Source organism: Squalius cephalus (genome assembly GCF_949319135.1).
Source record: "Squalius cephalus genome assembly, chromosome: 4".
NCBI classification, from domain to species: domain Eukaryota; kingdom Metazoa; phylum Chordata; class Actinopteri; order Cypriniformes; family Leuciscidae; genus Squalius; species Squalius cephalus.
The window spans coordinates 43,770,488-43,786,475 of NC_137125.1; the positions used below are offsets into that span (position 1 = coordinate 43,770,488).

At 39.8% G+C, this 15,988-nt stretch overlaps 1 protein-coding gene across 1 annotated transcript in view; it reads left to right on the top strand.

The window, feature by feature from the left end:
• The window catches only part of plxna4 (plexin A4), a 195,223-nt gene that overhangs the window by 144,376 nt on the left and 34,859 nt on the right, over positions 1-15,988 (top strand). Inside the window, exons 8-15 of the mRNA XM_079869813.1 lie at positions 1,422-1,521; positions 1,635-1,749; positions 7,469-7,669; positions 8,070-8,166; positions 9,559-9,749; positions 13,470-13,621; positions 14,280-14,397; positions 15,426-15,562. Of these exons, the coding sequence (XP_079725939.1) occupies positions 1,422-1,521; positions 1,635-1,749; positions 7,469-7,669; positions 8,070-8,166; positions 9,559-9,749; positions 13,470-13,621; positions 14,280-14,397; positions 15,426-15,562 (1,111 nt within the window). The remainder of the gene's footprint in view (positions 1-1,421; positions 1,522-1,634; positions 1,750-7,468; positions 7,670-8,069; positions 8,167-9,558; positions 9,750-13,469; positions 13,622-14,279; positions 14,398-15,425; positions 15,563-15,988) is intronic.

The window sequence follows — 15,988 nt, forward strand, 5'->3', positions numbered from 1 at the left end:
GAATCAAGATGCGTTTTTATGGATTTTGTATGCACACACACATACTCCTGCAGTTATAGGTCACTTATTCGTGCTCTCTCCCATATTCCTCACTTTCCTTTCATTTCTTAGTGTCATGGTAACCGTGTATGTCCTGAGTGACTCATTAAAGGCGGACATACTCTGCAGCGGGTGGCAAGGGGGCCTGCACACAGACAACCGCGCACACACACACACACACACACACTCCGGAGATACCAGCCATCAAGGTAACATTTAGGTGAGCTAATTAGGACAAATTCATTGTCAGGCACACTTTACAGTGATTGATGAATGATTCGCTCTTTGTTGAAGAAACACCACACGACAGGGAAGGGGAGTGCATTAGAAGAACAAGAAAGAGGTTGAAGAGAAATATGTGAGAAAAGGAGAGACTGAAATAGATGGAGAATGGGGGGAAAAGTATGATCTTCCTTTGAGAGGGGAGATGTCGTGTCCGGCATGTTGAATTAAACATGAGCTTCTTCATTAGCTCAGATAAAAACACTCTGAAGATGGACACTTTTGTGCCACATTTCCATTAACTTGTACAGGTTTCTTTCTCTCACTCTGTCTCTCTTCTCCTCTTCTTCAGGGATTTTTTCATGGGAAGGGTTTTAGTTTTTGGCAGAGAGGAGCAGTCACCTTATTCCTAAAGCTACTCTATTATCCACACACTATACAAACTACTTACTATATAACCTAATTAAGACAGCTTGGTGTCGTTGGTGTATGAATGAGATAATTGCTAGTTTACATTAAACTTAGTGTTTTGAATTAGCATGTTGCTATGCTAACAGCGTGATAATCTAAGCATTAAAATACACAATAGACACAAAGTCCCTTGAGGAAAGTCGGTTATATTTGCAATGCTTCTGGGCAGGTTTCCAGAGCATGCAAAACAGACTCCTATCTACTTGAATGGGGAAATGCCTAAATCTCAAAAGCTGCTGATCTGACTCTACCTATAAATGTTGTTTGTTATGCTCAAATAGCGTTATTTCAGGTTGGTCCAGACAATGCGCATGTGGAGTCCCAAGTGTGCACGTCTCAGGACACTGACTGTTTCTATGGGAACCGGATCTTCAACCGAATGATGATTTTATTTATATTGCGTGTTGCACTACCATTCATCATAAAATTAGTGAATTATCATTGTATATACTGTATACAGACTTTACTCAAATATTGGGTAAATTAATCCCAATATAAATTTTAAATGAATTTAATTAATTTGAATGACACTTTTTTTAAAATCTATACTTGTTAGTGTCTTAACATTGTAGTGCATTGTCACTCACCTTTTGGAACAATCTGCTTTCTCTGTAGGCAGCTCACTCGCCTTATATCAACTGATGTAGCAACTATGTCAACACTTTTAATGTTTTCCTCCTGCCTCTTAGGTGACCATCAGATTGTCCAGCTCTACCTCAAATCAAAAGAGACGGGACTAGCTTTTGCCAACACTAGCTTTGTCTTCTATAACTGCAGTGTTCACAAGTCGTGAGTATCTTTTGTATTTACAACTGATGTTGTGCAGTAGTGTAACATCCCATCTATTTTCAAGAATACTTAAACTAATCTAAATCTAAATCTGCACCCTCTCCTTGTCTCAGGTGTTTGTCCTGTGTTGGAAGCCCATACCAGTGCCACTGGTGCAAATACCGTCACACATGCACCCATGACCCGAGCAGCTGCTCTTTCCAGGAGGGCCGTGTCAAACAGCCAGAGGTGAGTTAGTTGTGATTGGTCAGACACCGGGTTTTGTAATTGGCCATCATCATTCTCAATTGGACCTAAACGAGTTAATTGGCGGAGAGGTGCAGTTCAGGTCCTGTCCCGATTGTGAGAACTTACCCAGCCTCACCCCATCACGTTGAGACACTTCATACACATCTGCTGGCTTTGAATTCGACTTAATTCTCATTAAATCTCTCATATTAATATCTGGATTCCCACCAACATCTTTTTCCATGTAAATTATCAATAATATTGGCACTACTCTCATGCTTTTAGGCCACCGCAGGCCCATCAGATAAATTAAAAGCTGCTGTTGGGGCTCGGCACTTTCCTAACTCACTCTCAGAGAGATGCCAAGGAGGGTCGAGCCATCGAGTTTGTTTCACTGATGCGCCCTTTAATCCCTCCCCACGGGTCTACATGGCACAGATCACAATGTGTTTATTTCATTTGCGTCATGCAACTGAGGAGAAGTCGGCAGCTAGCATGAACATACAATTATGTACATCGTGCTTGTTTGCTTAGCTATGAAATGCGTAATGAATTATGAGGACACCTGCCCCCTGAGGCTATGTGTTTTAGACACACAAATGTGTATCCTCATCATTTAGCATTCATTAACATCTCTTAACAAAGCGTTTCTCTGGCTGCCAGCGTTTGGCGTTCCAATTATCAAATGGACACGCTGTCAATATTGACCAGTTTAATATTAGGATTCCCTATTGTGTGTCGAGCGACTTGCACACAAAGCAGGAACTGAATATTAGCACATGTTAATGACATTTCCACTGGATGTTTTTGTTTGATTTTTGTTTTAAGGCAGGTGTTTTGTCCAGTTAATGAGTTTAATTTGGATTTCATTAACCCCTCATACCGGAGGTCTTAGATCCGCTTCCAAACTCCGGGTGGTTTTGAATTAATGACTGGGGATGTTTACCGTGCAAATCCTCCGAGCAGACGCTGACGAGTCAACTTTGCATGGAGAAATTAGATGACCTTTTGCATTGACCTTCCACAGATTAATTTCTGTGTTTTATACCAATTAAGGGATTGCTGAGAGTGATCTGAATAATCCGGACTTGTCTTTCAATGGATGGTGGAATTGAGAAGCCCCCCTGTAGTCTGAGCCTTTCAATATGTGCCTGTGAGCACAGGAGAACAGTCTACATTCATAAATAAAACGTGCCACAGCATCAGAATGTCGTCTCTGGCAAGATTTAACAACATTGTGTCTGCGATTCACAGTCTCTCACATTTAAATATCTGACGGGTCTTCTTCAGCTGTATGCTTTTTGTTTCATTATCATATTTCAATTTGTGTGACACTTTTTATGTTTAACAACAGCAGCAAAGGAATTATGTTTGGTGGCAAAATTCAAATATTTGAAGTCATTTTCACTTCTCAGTTAGTTTCTCATTTTAATTGGATTTTCCAGTTATACATCATATATATCCAGGCTGTATTAGTGTTATCCTGTTATATTTTCATTATTTGTTACCACAACATTTTTTCTTTTGTCAAGTCAAATTAGATAATTTAAGTGGTTCAGATAGCATAATATTTTGAGTTTCTGTTGATTAAACCAATCTCCTTCATTGTATTACCATTTAATTTTTTTTATTTCAGTGAATTTAAAAGTTTACGGCAAAAGTTAAACCAACAATAATGTTTTACAGTGTTTGTAATTGCATTTTCTATATGGCAGGTAAAATTAGTTTTAGACGGCAAAAGTCTGCATATTGATAAATTTCCACTGTATAAAACCACACACTTTTTTGTTCTTCTATTTTTTTTTTTTTTTTTTGGTTATAGATTAGCCAAGAATGATTAAATGAGGCTTTTTTTTTTTTTTTTTTAAATAGTAACTGTTGGGTAAAGTGTGTCAGATACTTTGAGGTAAGCTCTGTCAGTGGATTAACTCAGTGGTTGATTCTAATCCTATAAATCTTGACATATTTCCCTGTAATTATGGAATAATGATGCTTTTGTTTGTTCAGTCCAGGTTTTTTTGTTTTCCAACTGTCCTATACGAGTCTTGATTTCCTCTCTGGCTAGAGTATGTGTACTAAGGGTAGTGCTAAATCCTGTCAGTTTCAGTCGCTGTCTGAGTCCCCCATGTCTCATTCTTGGCTGACATAATGACTAAATGCATGCCGTCCTGACTCAGACGTCCACTGCACTTTAGAAAACAACTTCTGTTATAGCTTGGCTTTTTACCTCCTTTTAGGAATTGCAAAGTGCCTGCTTACAGCATGCCTTACCGATGGGTAATGTGAAATTGTGGTGTGATTTTGAATAATAGATACAACAGTCAAAAGTTTGACACTAGATCAATTCCCATGAACCTATAAACCTTTTAATCATGCTCAAATACATGAAATTAGTTTTGTAAACAAATATAAATGTAAATATAAAATAAAATTTAAGAGTTTTCAATGATTGAAATTTGACCATTTAACACAAAATACCCTTTTCACTTTGTGTATTGAAATCAATTGTGAGTGGAGTCTTCCATGCACTTGGCATGAGGATAACTATTTATAACACTTATGACTTGCCGTCCATGTAAAGCGATCCAAATCAGTCTTTTGAGTTTCCATGACTGTTAAGATGCTGCCTTAGAAAGAAGCTGCATATAGACAGGAGAAAGTGAGGTAGCTCATTCAATTTGGCAACAATATGGTAGATGAGGCATTAGAAAGAAAAGGAGAGAGGTGTGGGAAACAGGAACCAATCGATCCAGTGAACTCTCTACCATCTTAAGATGTTAATTGACAGGCACAATTGGCGGCTTTGTACAACTGAGCTGCAGATTGTGAAGAGAAGGATTTGGGTCTGAGATCAGAACCATGAGATGGCCTCTCTGCTTTGCCTTCCTCGGGGAGAAACTTTGAAGTAAAAATCATTTAGATCGAGGTGGAAGACAAGACTTGAAGAAGAAAATACCAGCTCTTGAGGGGAGCGAGAGTGAAAACAAACAGATGAAAAGAAAGGAAATGTCAGAGGTGTGAGAGGATAAGAGTATGTGTGATGCCGCAGGAAGTGAAATGGGGCAAGGAACGAGAGAGGAGGGTTTTTGCCTTTGGCGGTAGGGAGGCACGTTAAAGCGCAAGGAGTGCAGGGAAGCCTCGGTAATCATCCAGCTAACACCACGAGAGCTGTGGAGAGAATTAGGCGTTTCATCTTCTACCCGACTGAACGCTGCCATTATGCATACATACTCAAACAGCTCTAATTATGGATCTATCACTCCGTGCCAGCTCGCTACCCTCTGTTCTCTGTGCCAGGGCGTCTTCCTCCCCACTCGCACTCAATGACTATCTTTGTCTCGGCGCATCTCTAACAGAAGCGCACGCACTGAACTTAAATCTTTTTCCCACCTACAGTATCTCTTTCTTCAGTGTCTAATTATATCAGTCCTGTTCTGAGACGTTGGAGATTCAGCTGCAGTTAGCCCCCCCCCCCCAGTAGTAAACAATTGAGAGCCCAATCGCTGTTTGCCTCACTTCACGTCCCTTTGACAAACACATCATTATGCTTCAGCTCACCCTTGGGCCTTTCTTGCTCAGACCAAGACTGTAAACCCACTCTCAAGAGCCTTTTTTATCTGTAAAATGCCTATTTATAATGATAATTTCCCTTTTTTTTAATCAGACCCTGCTTTGTTTTCCCACCTCAAATGAGCCGCCTCGGGCACGTCTTGTCAGATTTGACACGCGTCACGGACAAGGAAGGAAACCGCAATGTCAAGTCATTTGTCACATGAATGCATTTTGAATTACCGTCTCTGCATTTTTTTGTTAACATCTCTTCCAGTAAGACTCTTTAGCTGTATTTGGCTCGAGGCTACAGGAATCATTCTGTTTGTGGACTCAACGGACACTGGCTCTCTTTCTGAGCCTCAAGACAGGAAGTGTGGCCACTTTTTTGATCTGCTTCAGTTAAGTTCAAAGCAGCAAGACAACAAGATCTAGTTTGTTGCCGATGGGGTAAAGTGGTGTAATGGTTGAGGCTCTGAGACTATGATGTTGCTGGTTCAATCCCTGCAAGCAACTTACCATAACCATCGCCATTGTGCCCTTCAAAAATGTTGGCGACATTCTTTGGCGAAAATGTTCAGAAACTGTCTTAGGTTTCGAAATCTGCAATAGAGTGTTTCATTTGTTTCCGTCCCGTTTTCTCTCTCATTGTATACATCTCTGTCCTTTCTTCTCGGCCTCCTTGTAAAGACTTAATAACCTAGCCTGACAAAAACAGCCCTAGTCTTCAGTGTCTCTGAAGACTCCATATTAGAGCCTCCCAGCCTTCAATTATACTGTTGTTATGCTTGGAGTCAATCTCCCTCCACATAAAGCTGCCAGCAGAGCCGTGCTCATCCATCAATAAGAGGCGTGGAGAGACGAGGGGGCTGGCCAGACACCTTCCCCAAAGAAGAAAGGGCAGGCTGAAGAGACTTGGGTGTGGATGGACAAAGATATTGGTGTTTTAGTGGGCGGTTTTCCCTTGTCATGCCTTATTTATGACTGAGACTGCTGCCAATAAACATGTTCACATTATATCAGTGTAATAGGGAAATAAATCCTTGTAGGGTGGTCTGGGGAAGGACTTAGAGAGGCCCTTGTAGACCATGGGGCTGAGTAGCTATTATCAAGGTGCAGGGGCTCTAAATGAGAATTTAGAGACCAAAACATTGGCTGAAAGTTGGGTCAGTGTAGGGCTGCCCTCTGCGGAATGGGTGTGCATTTTACTCCCGTCTTTTTACTGATGACTTTAATATCTGGAGTGGGTGGAGATATGATGGTCAGAGTGTGTGTATGTGTGTGTGTGTGTGGGTGTGTGTGTGTGTGGGGGGGGGGGTTGTAGTGTCTTTGCTGTTTTATTTAAGACTGCAATTATGCATGTGGGTGGTGTATTTGTTTATTTGGCATGTTAAGTTAAGTGTCTATTCCTCCCTTGCTTGTGAAGGTGTGCATTCATGTGCAGTAAACTGAAACACTGTCTCCTGCACTGTAAATATCCTGTATGAAAGTTAAACTGAAAAGGGGTTTAAGGCCCAACCTCATGCCCATACAAAATATTACCTCGCTGCAGTCGGACTGCGGCGCATCTTTAAATTCACACTCAGTATTCAATCTGCATTCCTAGCTGCTTTGGTTCAGATAGCACCTCAGTTTGTATTCATCTTACAAAAGCCACCTGAGCACTTTGAACACCCTGCACTGCATAAATACCACTCTGCGCCACCTCGTTGATTTCTTCCGTAGTATCTGAAAGACAACGTTACATCAGTCTTATAGAGTGTAGTCAGGGACTTAGAAAGAAAAAAATACACTGAAAAGTTCTTTATCCTCTTTCTTCTTAAGATTAAATTTCATCTTTTTGTCTGCTTGAATTAACAGCACTCACTTTTATTTTCGTTTTGTAGATAGGCTGTCAAATTATCTATAATGACTTTTTAAAACTGTGCCCCAGAGCAATTCAGCCATGCTAATAAGCTTCAGACCATCGTTATTGGCCCAAACTTTCAGCCAAGTGAGCAGTCAAGATAGATTTTGATATACTAAGAACAGGCCCACACTCATTTTGAGGTTTTATTAGGCTCAACCTAAAGGAAGCACCAGGGAGATTCTGGCATATTTTAAGGGATCTCTTTGTTTTATCTTTTGATACTTACAATTTGTGACCTTGCAGTTTGTTCTTCTCATGCAGGAATGTCCTCAGCTGCTTCCAGCGGATCGTATCCTAGTTCCAGTGAACGTGGTGAAACCCATCACCCTTCGGGCCAAGAACCTCCCCCAGCCACAGTCGGGCCAGCGGGGGTACGAGTGTGTGCTCACCATACAGGGTGTGGAGCAGAGAGTTCCTGCCCTCCGCTTCAACAGCTCCAGTGTACAGTGCCAGAACACATCGGTAAGACTGTGTGTGTGTGTGTGTGTGTGTGTGTGTATGACTACGAGTGTGTTTAGTAAACGTTTCAGCGAATTTGTCTGTGGACACAAGGGTACTCTCAGACACAAGGCGCAGAATTTTAAGCAACACAAAAAGTCGTAGACATGATAAAAGGGAGCGGTTGTTTGGAGATTGTGTAAGAGCGGCTTATTTTAGTCACAAGTGCATTCTGCACTGAATATTTAGTGCATGTTTGCTTGTTCTCCCAGCATCAGCAGTGTAGGGATTTTGGAGTCCTCTCCACTGTGTGCTGTGATGACTTACCCGAGGATGAACCTGCCAGGAATGATAAAAGCATTCTTCCAGAGAAGAAAACTAGTAAATGTGTGCCTCTCTCTCTCTCTTGTTCCCACGGCTACAGTACTTGTATGATGGGATGGAGATGAGTAGCCTCCCTGTGGATCTGATGGTCATCTGGAACGGAGACTTCAGCATTGACAACCCGGCCCAAAACAAAGGTGAGGTCTCTGATCCGGCAGCCCTGCTAGTACCCCTGGATTCAGTCTCCATGGCAACAGACTTGCAGCATCCATCCCCTGACATCCTGGTGGAGTTGACTGCAGATAGCCTCGGTTTCTGCTTAACTTCTTCATCATCTCTTTATTTATTTCTTTTTTTTACTTAATACATCACAATATCTCATGTTCGCACCTCTCATCTTCTCCCTGTGTGTATATCTTTGCACCACACAGAAGGTCAGAGACATGTCACAATTAGATCTACCATTGTATTTAAGTGTTCAAATGAGCCTGTTAGAAAGGCCTGTCAGAGACCTGTAGCCAACAAACACCCTCTACAGAGACATAATGTCAGATAAGACCGAATATAATGTATTTAAACTCAACCCAACCAAGCTGAAATCCAATATAAAACATTCTACAGCTTCTGCAGTCTTAACTATGCAAAAACCATTTCATCATTATCAATATTTTTTGTCTGATCATAATTTGATATATATATATATATATATATATATAGTATTTATAATATATTTAAATAATATATGTAGTACTACATATTATATTATTATTATATATAATATTTAATATTTTTTGCTCAGATTTTTGCTCAAAGACAATTTGCTTATGGGGTAAAAAATAAACTGAATTCATGATATTGCATTTTAATTTGTTTTGTATTTTTGCTTCTCCAGTGATTTTTATCAAGTGAATGTTTAGCTGTTTTTACTGGAAAACGAGACAAAAATACTGATTAAGAAAATGATTTTTTGCACTTAAAAAGACGCTCTGACCATTAAAGGAAAATTCAGACTTATTGCAGAGGCAGTTTGAGCTCTCAGAAATTTTTAAACATTTAAGCTCAATGTCAAGACTAGAAGTTCTAAAACATTTTAATTGATATAAAATGGATTTGGACTAAAGTTAAACATGCTCCCCTGCTTTAAGTCAAATCAATGAACATAGCACGAATGCATGTGAGTGTGTTATTAAAGTGCTGTGTGTGCCTGTGTGAAGGTTAGGCTAATTTAAGAGGGGAAGTAAAGTATGCGAGATTCCTCCCTCGCTTCCCGCTGAGGGGGAGCCACTCCGGGGGCAGCAGTTGATGGACGGATCATACATGCATCTAATAGCAATTAAAAATGCCTGTCTGGTTTCCATGGAGATGAAACATAATATCACTGTACCAGGGAGCAGAGAAGAGGAGCAATTATCTTTAGAGCTGAGAGGAAGCAAGAAAATAGGGAATATGTTATCTTTTCTGTAGTTTTTCCATTATTTTAGAAATATTTCTGGCCATTGCTGCAAATTACATCAGTTTCAATTTTGCTTTGATCAGTGTACCATGGGTCTCCCAACATTACTTGACCTTTGCCCTCCCTGTATCTCCAGTGCACCTGTACAAGTGTGATGCACGACGGGAGAGCTGTGGACTGTGTCTGAAGGCGGACCCTCTGTTTGGCTGTGTGTGGTGTAAGGGAGAGAACCGTTGCTCTCTGAAACAGCACTGTCCTCACCCGCAGAGCATGTGGCTCGAGCACAATGGCATCAATAGCAAGTGCACGCACCCCAAAATCACAAAGGTAAATCTACGGTGCACCAGTACATATGAAAGCATACTGTAACACAAAGTGGGTTCCAAAAGTCTGAGATCACTCCCTGAGATATTTTTTTATATATCATTAGTACAAATTGTGAAAACTTAAATGTAAAATTAGCATGAATTTTATACTAATATAATTAATTTACTGCACTGTTTAAAAAAAAAAAATGTATCCTAAGATTTTCTATGTGGTCTCAGACCTTTGGACCGCACTCTATACAGTATATATAGGTCACTCCCAGAGCCAGGCCTGTACTTTTATTACTGGTTTAGAGGTGAAAAGATTCTCAATGGAGAACTGTAAATGGCAATACAATTTTATTCTATTCCATTTAAATTTTTAGCTGAGTCTTAAGTGTCTGGGTTCTTGTCATTCTTAGTATAATATCACGTTACACAGGTACAATAAAATCCTTGTAACATAAATAAACATCTCAGCTGTACTCACTGACATATGCATGTTTTATGGTTAACCATCATTGTGGAGATGAACAGTTGATATTAAGAGAAAGAAAAGGTGAAGGATGAACAGATGGGTGCATTGCTGAAAGAGATATGATGGAAGTGCGACCTTGGGCGTAATACTGAGAGTGAAAGAATTTGGAGGAAAGGAGGAACATAGAAGCCTCTGCACCACCAACCCCATCTGTAGCACCACATCAAAATGATTGATGAACATAGCGGAGAGGGAAATGCTACTTGTTTGCCACAGGTTCTGAATGACGGACAGCAGATGTGTCTGAAGCTTATTAATCAAACGCAGAAACCTGTTGGCACAAGGAACCGTTCGTTCTCAGAAAAATATAGAAGAATGGAATGTAGTGGATGTGAATGGTGAAATTATAGAAAGCATAATCCCAAACTCATCATCATCTTCTGTTCTGTCATTGGCAAGTTTGAGCCAAAGAGATCACTGCTCAAAATCTTTCAAAGCAACTAGACATAAATGGAACTTGCTCCAGCAAAAGTTGCCACCATGATGCTATAGGGTGATTTTGGTGGTTGCCAAGGCATTGCTGTGTAGTTGCTAAGATCATCTGGGTAGTTTCTAGTCTCTGATGTTTTGTTTAACAATAATTTCCCCAGATTTATCATCTGTCAGATGAAAATCTTGTGTCCAATCTCTTAGAAAAGTAAAATCCTCAACAAGCCACACAATTATCATTGTCTGTAGTTCAAACAGCAAGTTATGCACTAAAGTATAATACTTTGAGCAAGAATAATATTCTAAATTCACTCTGCAAATGTACCTAGAATTTTTTTCCAAATGTACAATCCATTTAAAGTTGGTCACTACTTTCCCTTCAAACATCTTCAGTGCTTGTTTGATTATAGCTGAGGTTCTAATTGCCATTTAACACATTGAAAGACAGAATGGAAAACAAGCGAAGCCACGGGTATTATAAAGGGAAGTCCTGAACAGAGCTCTTCTTTTCTTTTTTATTCCATCTGCAGATCGGAGCTCTCCTCGTGCCTCATAAATACTCTCTCTCTTTCTCTCTCTCTCTCTCTGATTATCACTCTATGTGTCTTTCTTTCAATTGATCGGCTCACAGGTCGTAATGTATTCTAATGCACTCTATTACTGTGACATTGTAGATGAGGAATCTTTCTCTGACATTGAAGTGGATGGTGATTAAGTGTTTTTCCTCCAACAACCGTCAATTAGCTTGTCAAAGTCACAAATCTAATCAGCTCCCCATCTCCAAATGAAAAGAGACTACTGTTTCTCTCTCCCTCTAATATTCATTTACACTCCTGCTTCATTCTCTCAGCAGAAGGTTGCATTTTTACAGTGACTTTCCAGTAAACCACCAAAGTGGGTCTGTTATTTCATTTTAAATAATCATTCGGTATATTGTAATACTCAGACCGGTCGCATGAAGCAATAAGGCCCTAAGGGCATTGTAAAGACATTGATAGTATCATAAAAGAGGAAGACTGATTAAACTGGATTACTGGAGAGATAAGTTAAGAAAAAATGTGTCTTGAAAGCATATGTTCATATTACACTGGCATATTTAAAATTTAAACACACAGTCAGAGCCATTTGGATATCAATATTCCCATAGTGCTCTGAAGCCAATAAAGAACCTGTGAAAAACTTGAACCTCTCTGCTAAGATCAGTACATGTGATGGGTTAAAGGGAAATTACCTCTCACCGTGCTGCTAATGAGATCTCTGACCTAAAGTTGGATTATTATCTGGCAGGAAATAATGACAGAGCCGAGATGTTAACATGTCTATATTCCCCTTTGGGATCCGACGGCCCCTCGTTTTGCCAAGATGAGGAATGGGTGTCCTACATTTGGCCTAATAGCCCAGCTGTCAATACACTTATGAGGCCCGACCTCAGACACGTGGGTCAAGACTGTCAGAATATGTTTGATAGGCTCTTTTTATAGTGTTGATGGATAGACACTCAATAAAAGAGATGTTCTTCTTGTGTGATTTCGGCTAAACAGTGACCTATATTATTCACAAAAGTATTCACAGAAATGCACTGTGGGAATGAATTGCATGCTAGCTTTTCTTCTCTTTCTCTCCCCACATTTCTGGCAGGTTAGTGTTGTCAGGGGCATCATATGCCTTTTTTTTTTTTTTTTTTGCAGTTACATGTAATATGTTAAGTGTTAGTGTTTTGACTTTTACGTGTTAAAAATTAATTGTGCTACTCATTTTTTTTTTTTTTTAACTTGCATTCAAGAATCACATACTCAAACATCCAAGGTAGCACATGTCTTGTTTGAATGGGCTTTATGCATTATATTATAAAAGTGTAGTGAAATACTGATAAAAACTAGAGCTGTAAGAATAGTTTATTTTGATTGGCTGGTTGGTTCTGCTATGACCATATGGATCTCGCTTACGGTGCTTAATAATAACCTTACTGAGCAGAGTTAACTCTGTCTTCACTTCAAATCACAAGATATGTTTTATGGCACATGAATTGCCAATTAAGTTATTAAGTGTGATTCTTTTTAGTCATTACATTTTAATGCACCATAAATGTCTTCCTTTAACAGTGTTTAATGAATCACAGCCAAGTGTTTCATATGTTAATGGTATGATACCAGTGAAAGCATGAAGATTTGAGAGATAGCACTGTGAGAGTGCATAACAGATATGTTAGTAATCAGATAAGATTAGATACTCTAATCAGCCGGATGCAGTACTGCTTAGCATCCCGAGGAGCAAAGAATAAAAGGTGTTTGATCATCTGACATGCACAGATGAAAATAAGCATCCTCGTGCACGCCTGTGTTTATATTCCAATCTTAGCAGCATATGATTTCACATGCTGGTGTCGGCATATTTTTTCCCAGACGCCGACTCTGTGTTCATAAATTAGCATGGCTTTGTTTTTGCTATAGGCAGGACTCGGCTGGCTCAGCTGGCTGTGCGGCTGATCATTATTCACCGTAAGCACGCAGGCTTTGACGCTCTGACAGAGAGTGGCCCAATTATCCCACTGAACTAAATCACTCACAGCTTCTCTCACTGTTTCCCGCCCCTCACACCGTCTCACAATCACTGACTCCTGCAGGTGCATGAAGGAATCGGTTGCTGAGTCATTCTCCACTTCCTGTTGGTTTGTACCAATGATGGAGATGCTAGGGGGGCTGTGGGAGCCCTCCATGTTGTTTATTATCTTATGGGAATGATTGCACGTAACGCTTCCCTGTGACTTGTCTACAGATCACCCCGCTTCGAGGACCCCGTGAGGGAGGAACGCTGGTGACTATCCGTGGTGAGAACCTGGGACTGGAGTTCAGTGAGATTAAGGACTATGTGAAGGTTGCAGATGTGGAGTGTACACCAGTGCCTGAGGGATATATCCCAGCAGAACAGTAAGTGTCTTGAACCACTTACAGGGTTTCCTGTAGTACTAGGCCAGATCTGACACTTCTTTGTAATTTTGTCATAATGACAACAATTTAAACCTGGATCTAATGACTAACTGGACTATATGATGGCATCTCCCTTGAATCGCCTCAAACAGTTGTTCTTTGCAGATGAGTTTGTGTTATGCATGCCTGCTAATAGTTAAGAACCCAGCGTCTTTTAAAAAGTGGCTGATATAAATTAGCAGTAAACACAGAGAAAGCATTAAAGAAATTTTTAATCTGAGGTCAGGACAGCAAAAGATAATTATGTGTTTGACAAGCATTCGAGAAATCCCTGCTGACAGCATGAAAACTTCTTCAGTATTATTGTCCTGATGTGAAAAACACCCTTCATTCTTTGGTGCAGGTTGGGTCAGCACAAGTTTATTGTTATTATTATTTGTACGCCGTGATAAGCCTCTTACCATAGTGCATGAGCAAATTTGACACCTGCCATGGAATGAGGCGGCAGAATAACTCATTCATATTAACCGTTTATCTCCTACATATATGATTATGGCAGGGAAAGACATTTTTAAAGTCCCTCATTTAATGTTTCATAAATGGGTTTTTTTTGTGATTGTGTAACTGCCCTGGTCGATTGATTGTGTATGTTTTACAGGATTGTGTGTGAAATGGGAAAAGCGGAAAGAAGCCAGTTTGCTGGAAACGTCCAAGTGTGCGTTGGAGAGTGTCGTCCCGAGTTCATGGCCAAGTCGTCTAAATACTACTACTTTGTGGTGAGTACCTCAGCAAATAACCCCCAATGAACTGCTGGTCCATCTGCCATGATCTTAATAATCTCTGAATAATTACAAGTCTTTGACACTTCAGGGTTGAAAGTGCCTGGATTTACTGTTTCTGCAAATGTTTACTGTGTTTCTAATAAAGAGTGAACACTATGGCCTTGTAGCCCTGCTGATGTACTTAGTCATATCAGCGAGCACTTGACCCCACCAAATGTTCGGTCAACATCCGGAGAGGCTAACCATAAAACTTGCAATTTACTACTGCTGTTGTGCAAGATTTTCCTCCCACAGAATCCTGTCCTAAGTTTATTTCCTTTGATATGGATCTTGAATTATTAAAACAATTGATGAATAAAACAAATGTATGCTTGTTTTTATTATTATTAATTTGAAGAAAATATGGTCCACCTAAACCCATAAGCTGGCAGGTAAATCATTTAACATTATGCTATGCTAACCTACTGAGAAAATCTAAGAAGACCATTTCTTGCTTTGTTTGTACAAGACATTAATTAACATAATTCTATGGTTGAGACCACATACATTATAAAGCATTTTTGTAGGATTTTTCAACCAATAAAAATATCTTTCAATATGATTCTGTGGAGGATAGGATCTTGCACGACACTGGCCACACTCATTTTTATATCCACGCTACACTTTTCCTTCTAGCACTCCCAGTTCACATGCTGAGATAACATTCATAATCAGATTGCGATCCAGTCATCCAAATGAATTGAGCTGCAGTGTCATTTTTCTTGTTATGGAGCCATTTATAGCATTTATCAGTTTTATGCAAACATTAATGGCTTTTATGTCTCATTCAGATGTAGTAATTGGATTATGTGATTCTTGGGTGAGGAGGGCAATTGGTGTTCTGAGAAAAAGGAGGTGATAATCAGATTGGGAAAGTGATACAGAGGATTGAAAAACATGAGGGTTTGCCGCCTTACCTCTGCCATGTGATTTGTAAGCTTGTAAATAATTCCTATTGTTTGTTTTGACCTTGATTTCTACAGATCCCTAGACTGTTGAGTCTAAAGCCGAGTCGAGGGCCAGTATCTGGGGGTACCATCGTCAACATCACAGGCAGCAACCTGGACGCGGGCAGCAATGTGTCAATCATGTTCAAAGACCAGAAGTGTACCTATCAAAGGTAGGGTTGAATGGAAAAGTACAGTGCAATGCCCTTTTGAGGTGGTGTCATTCTTTTGGTTCGTTTGCAGGTCACTCAAAGCCTCTAAGAGAAAGTCAATACTGATATTAACAGCTTGAGAGTTTCTAATTTTTAATCAATAACATCCATAGCCATCAGTTTCTTCTTGCTTGAGGTGTAGCCACAGTGTCTAATCATATGAGTGAAAGATTAAATTAGGTCTAGTAATCTTTACTTTAATGGGAATACTCATTACAGCCATTGAATAATACAAAAGCAATAAACTAAACAAATTCCTAAATAGGTATCAATACACACATAATGGATGAGGATGGAGAAGAGACTAAAGAATTTTTATTTATTTTTTATCAAAAGTTTTTTAGTTTTAAATAATGAAAAATTCTAAGTGTAAAGAGCATCTATTCA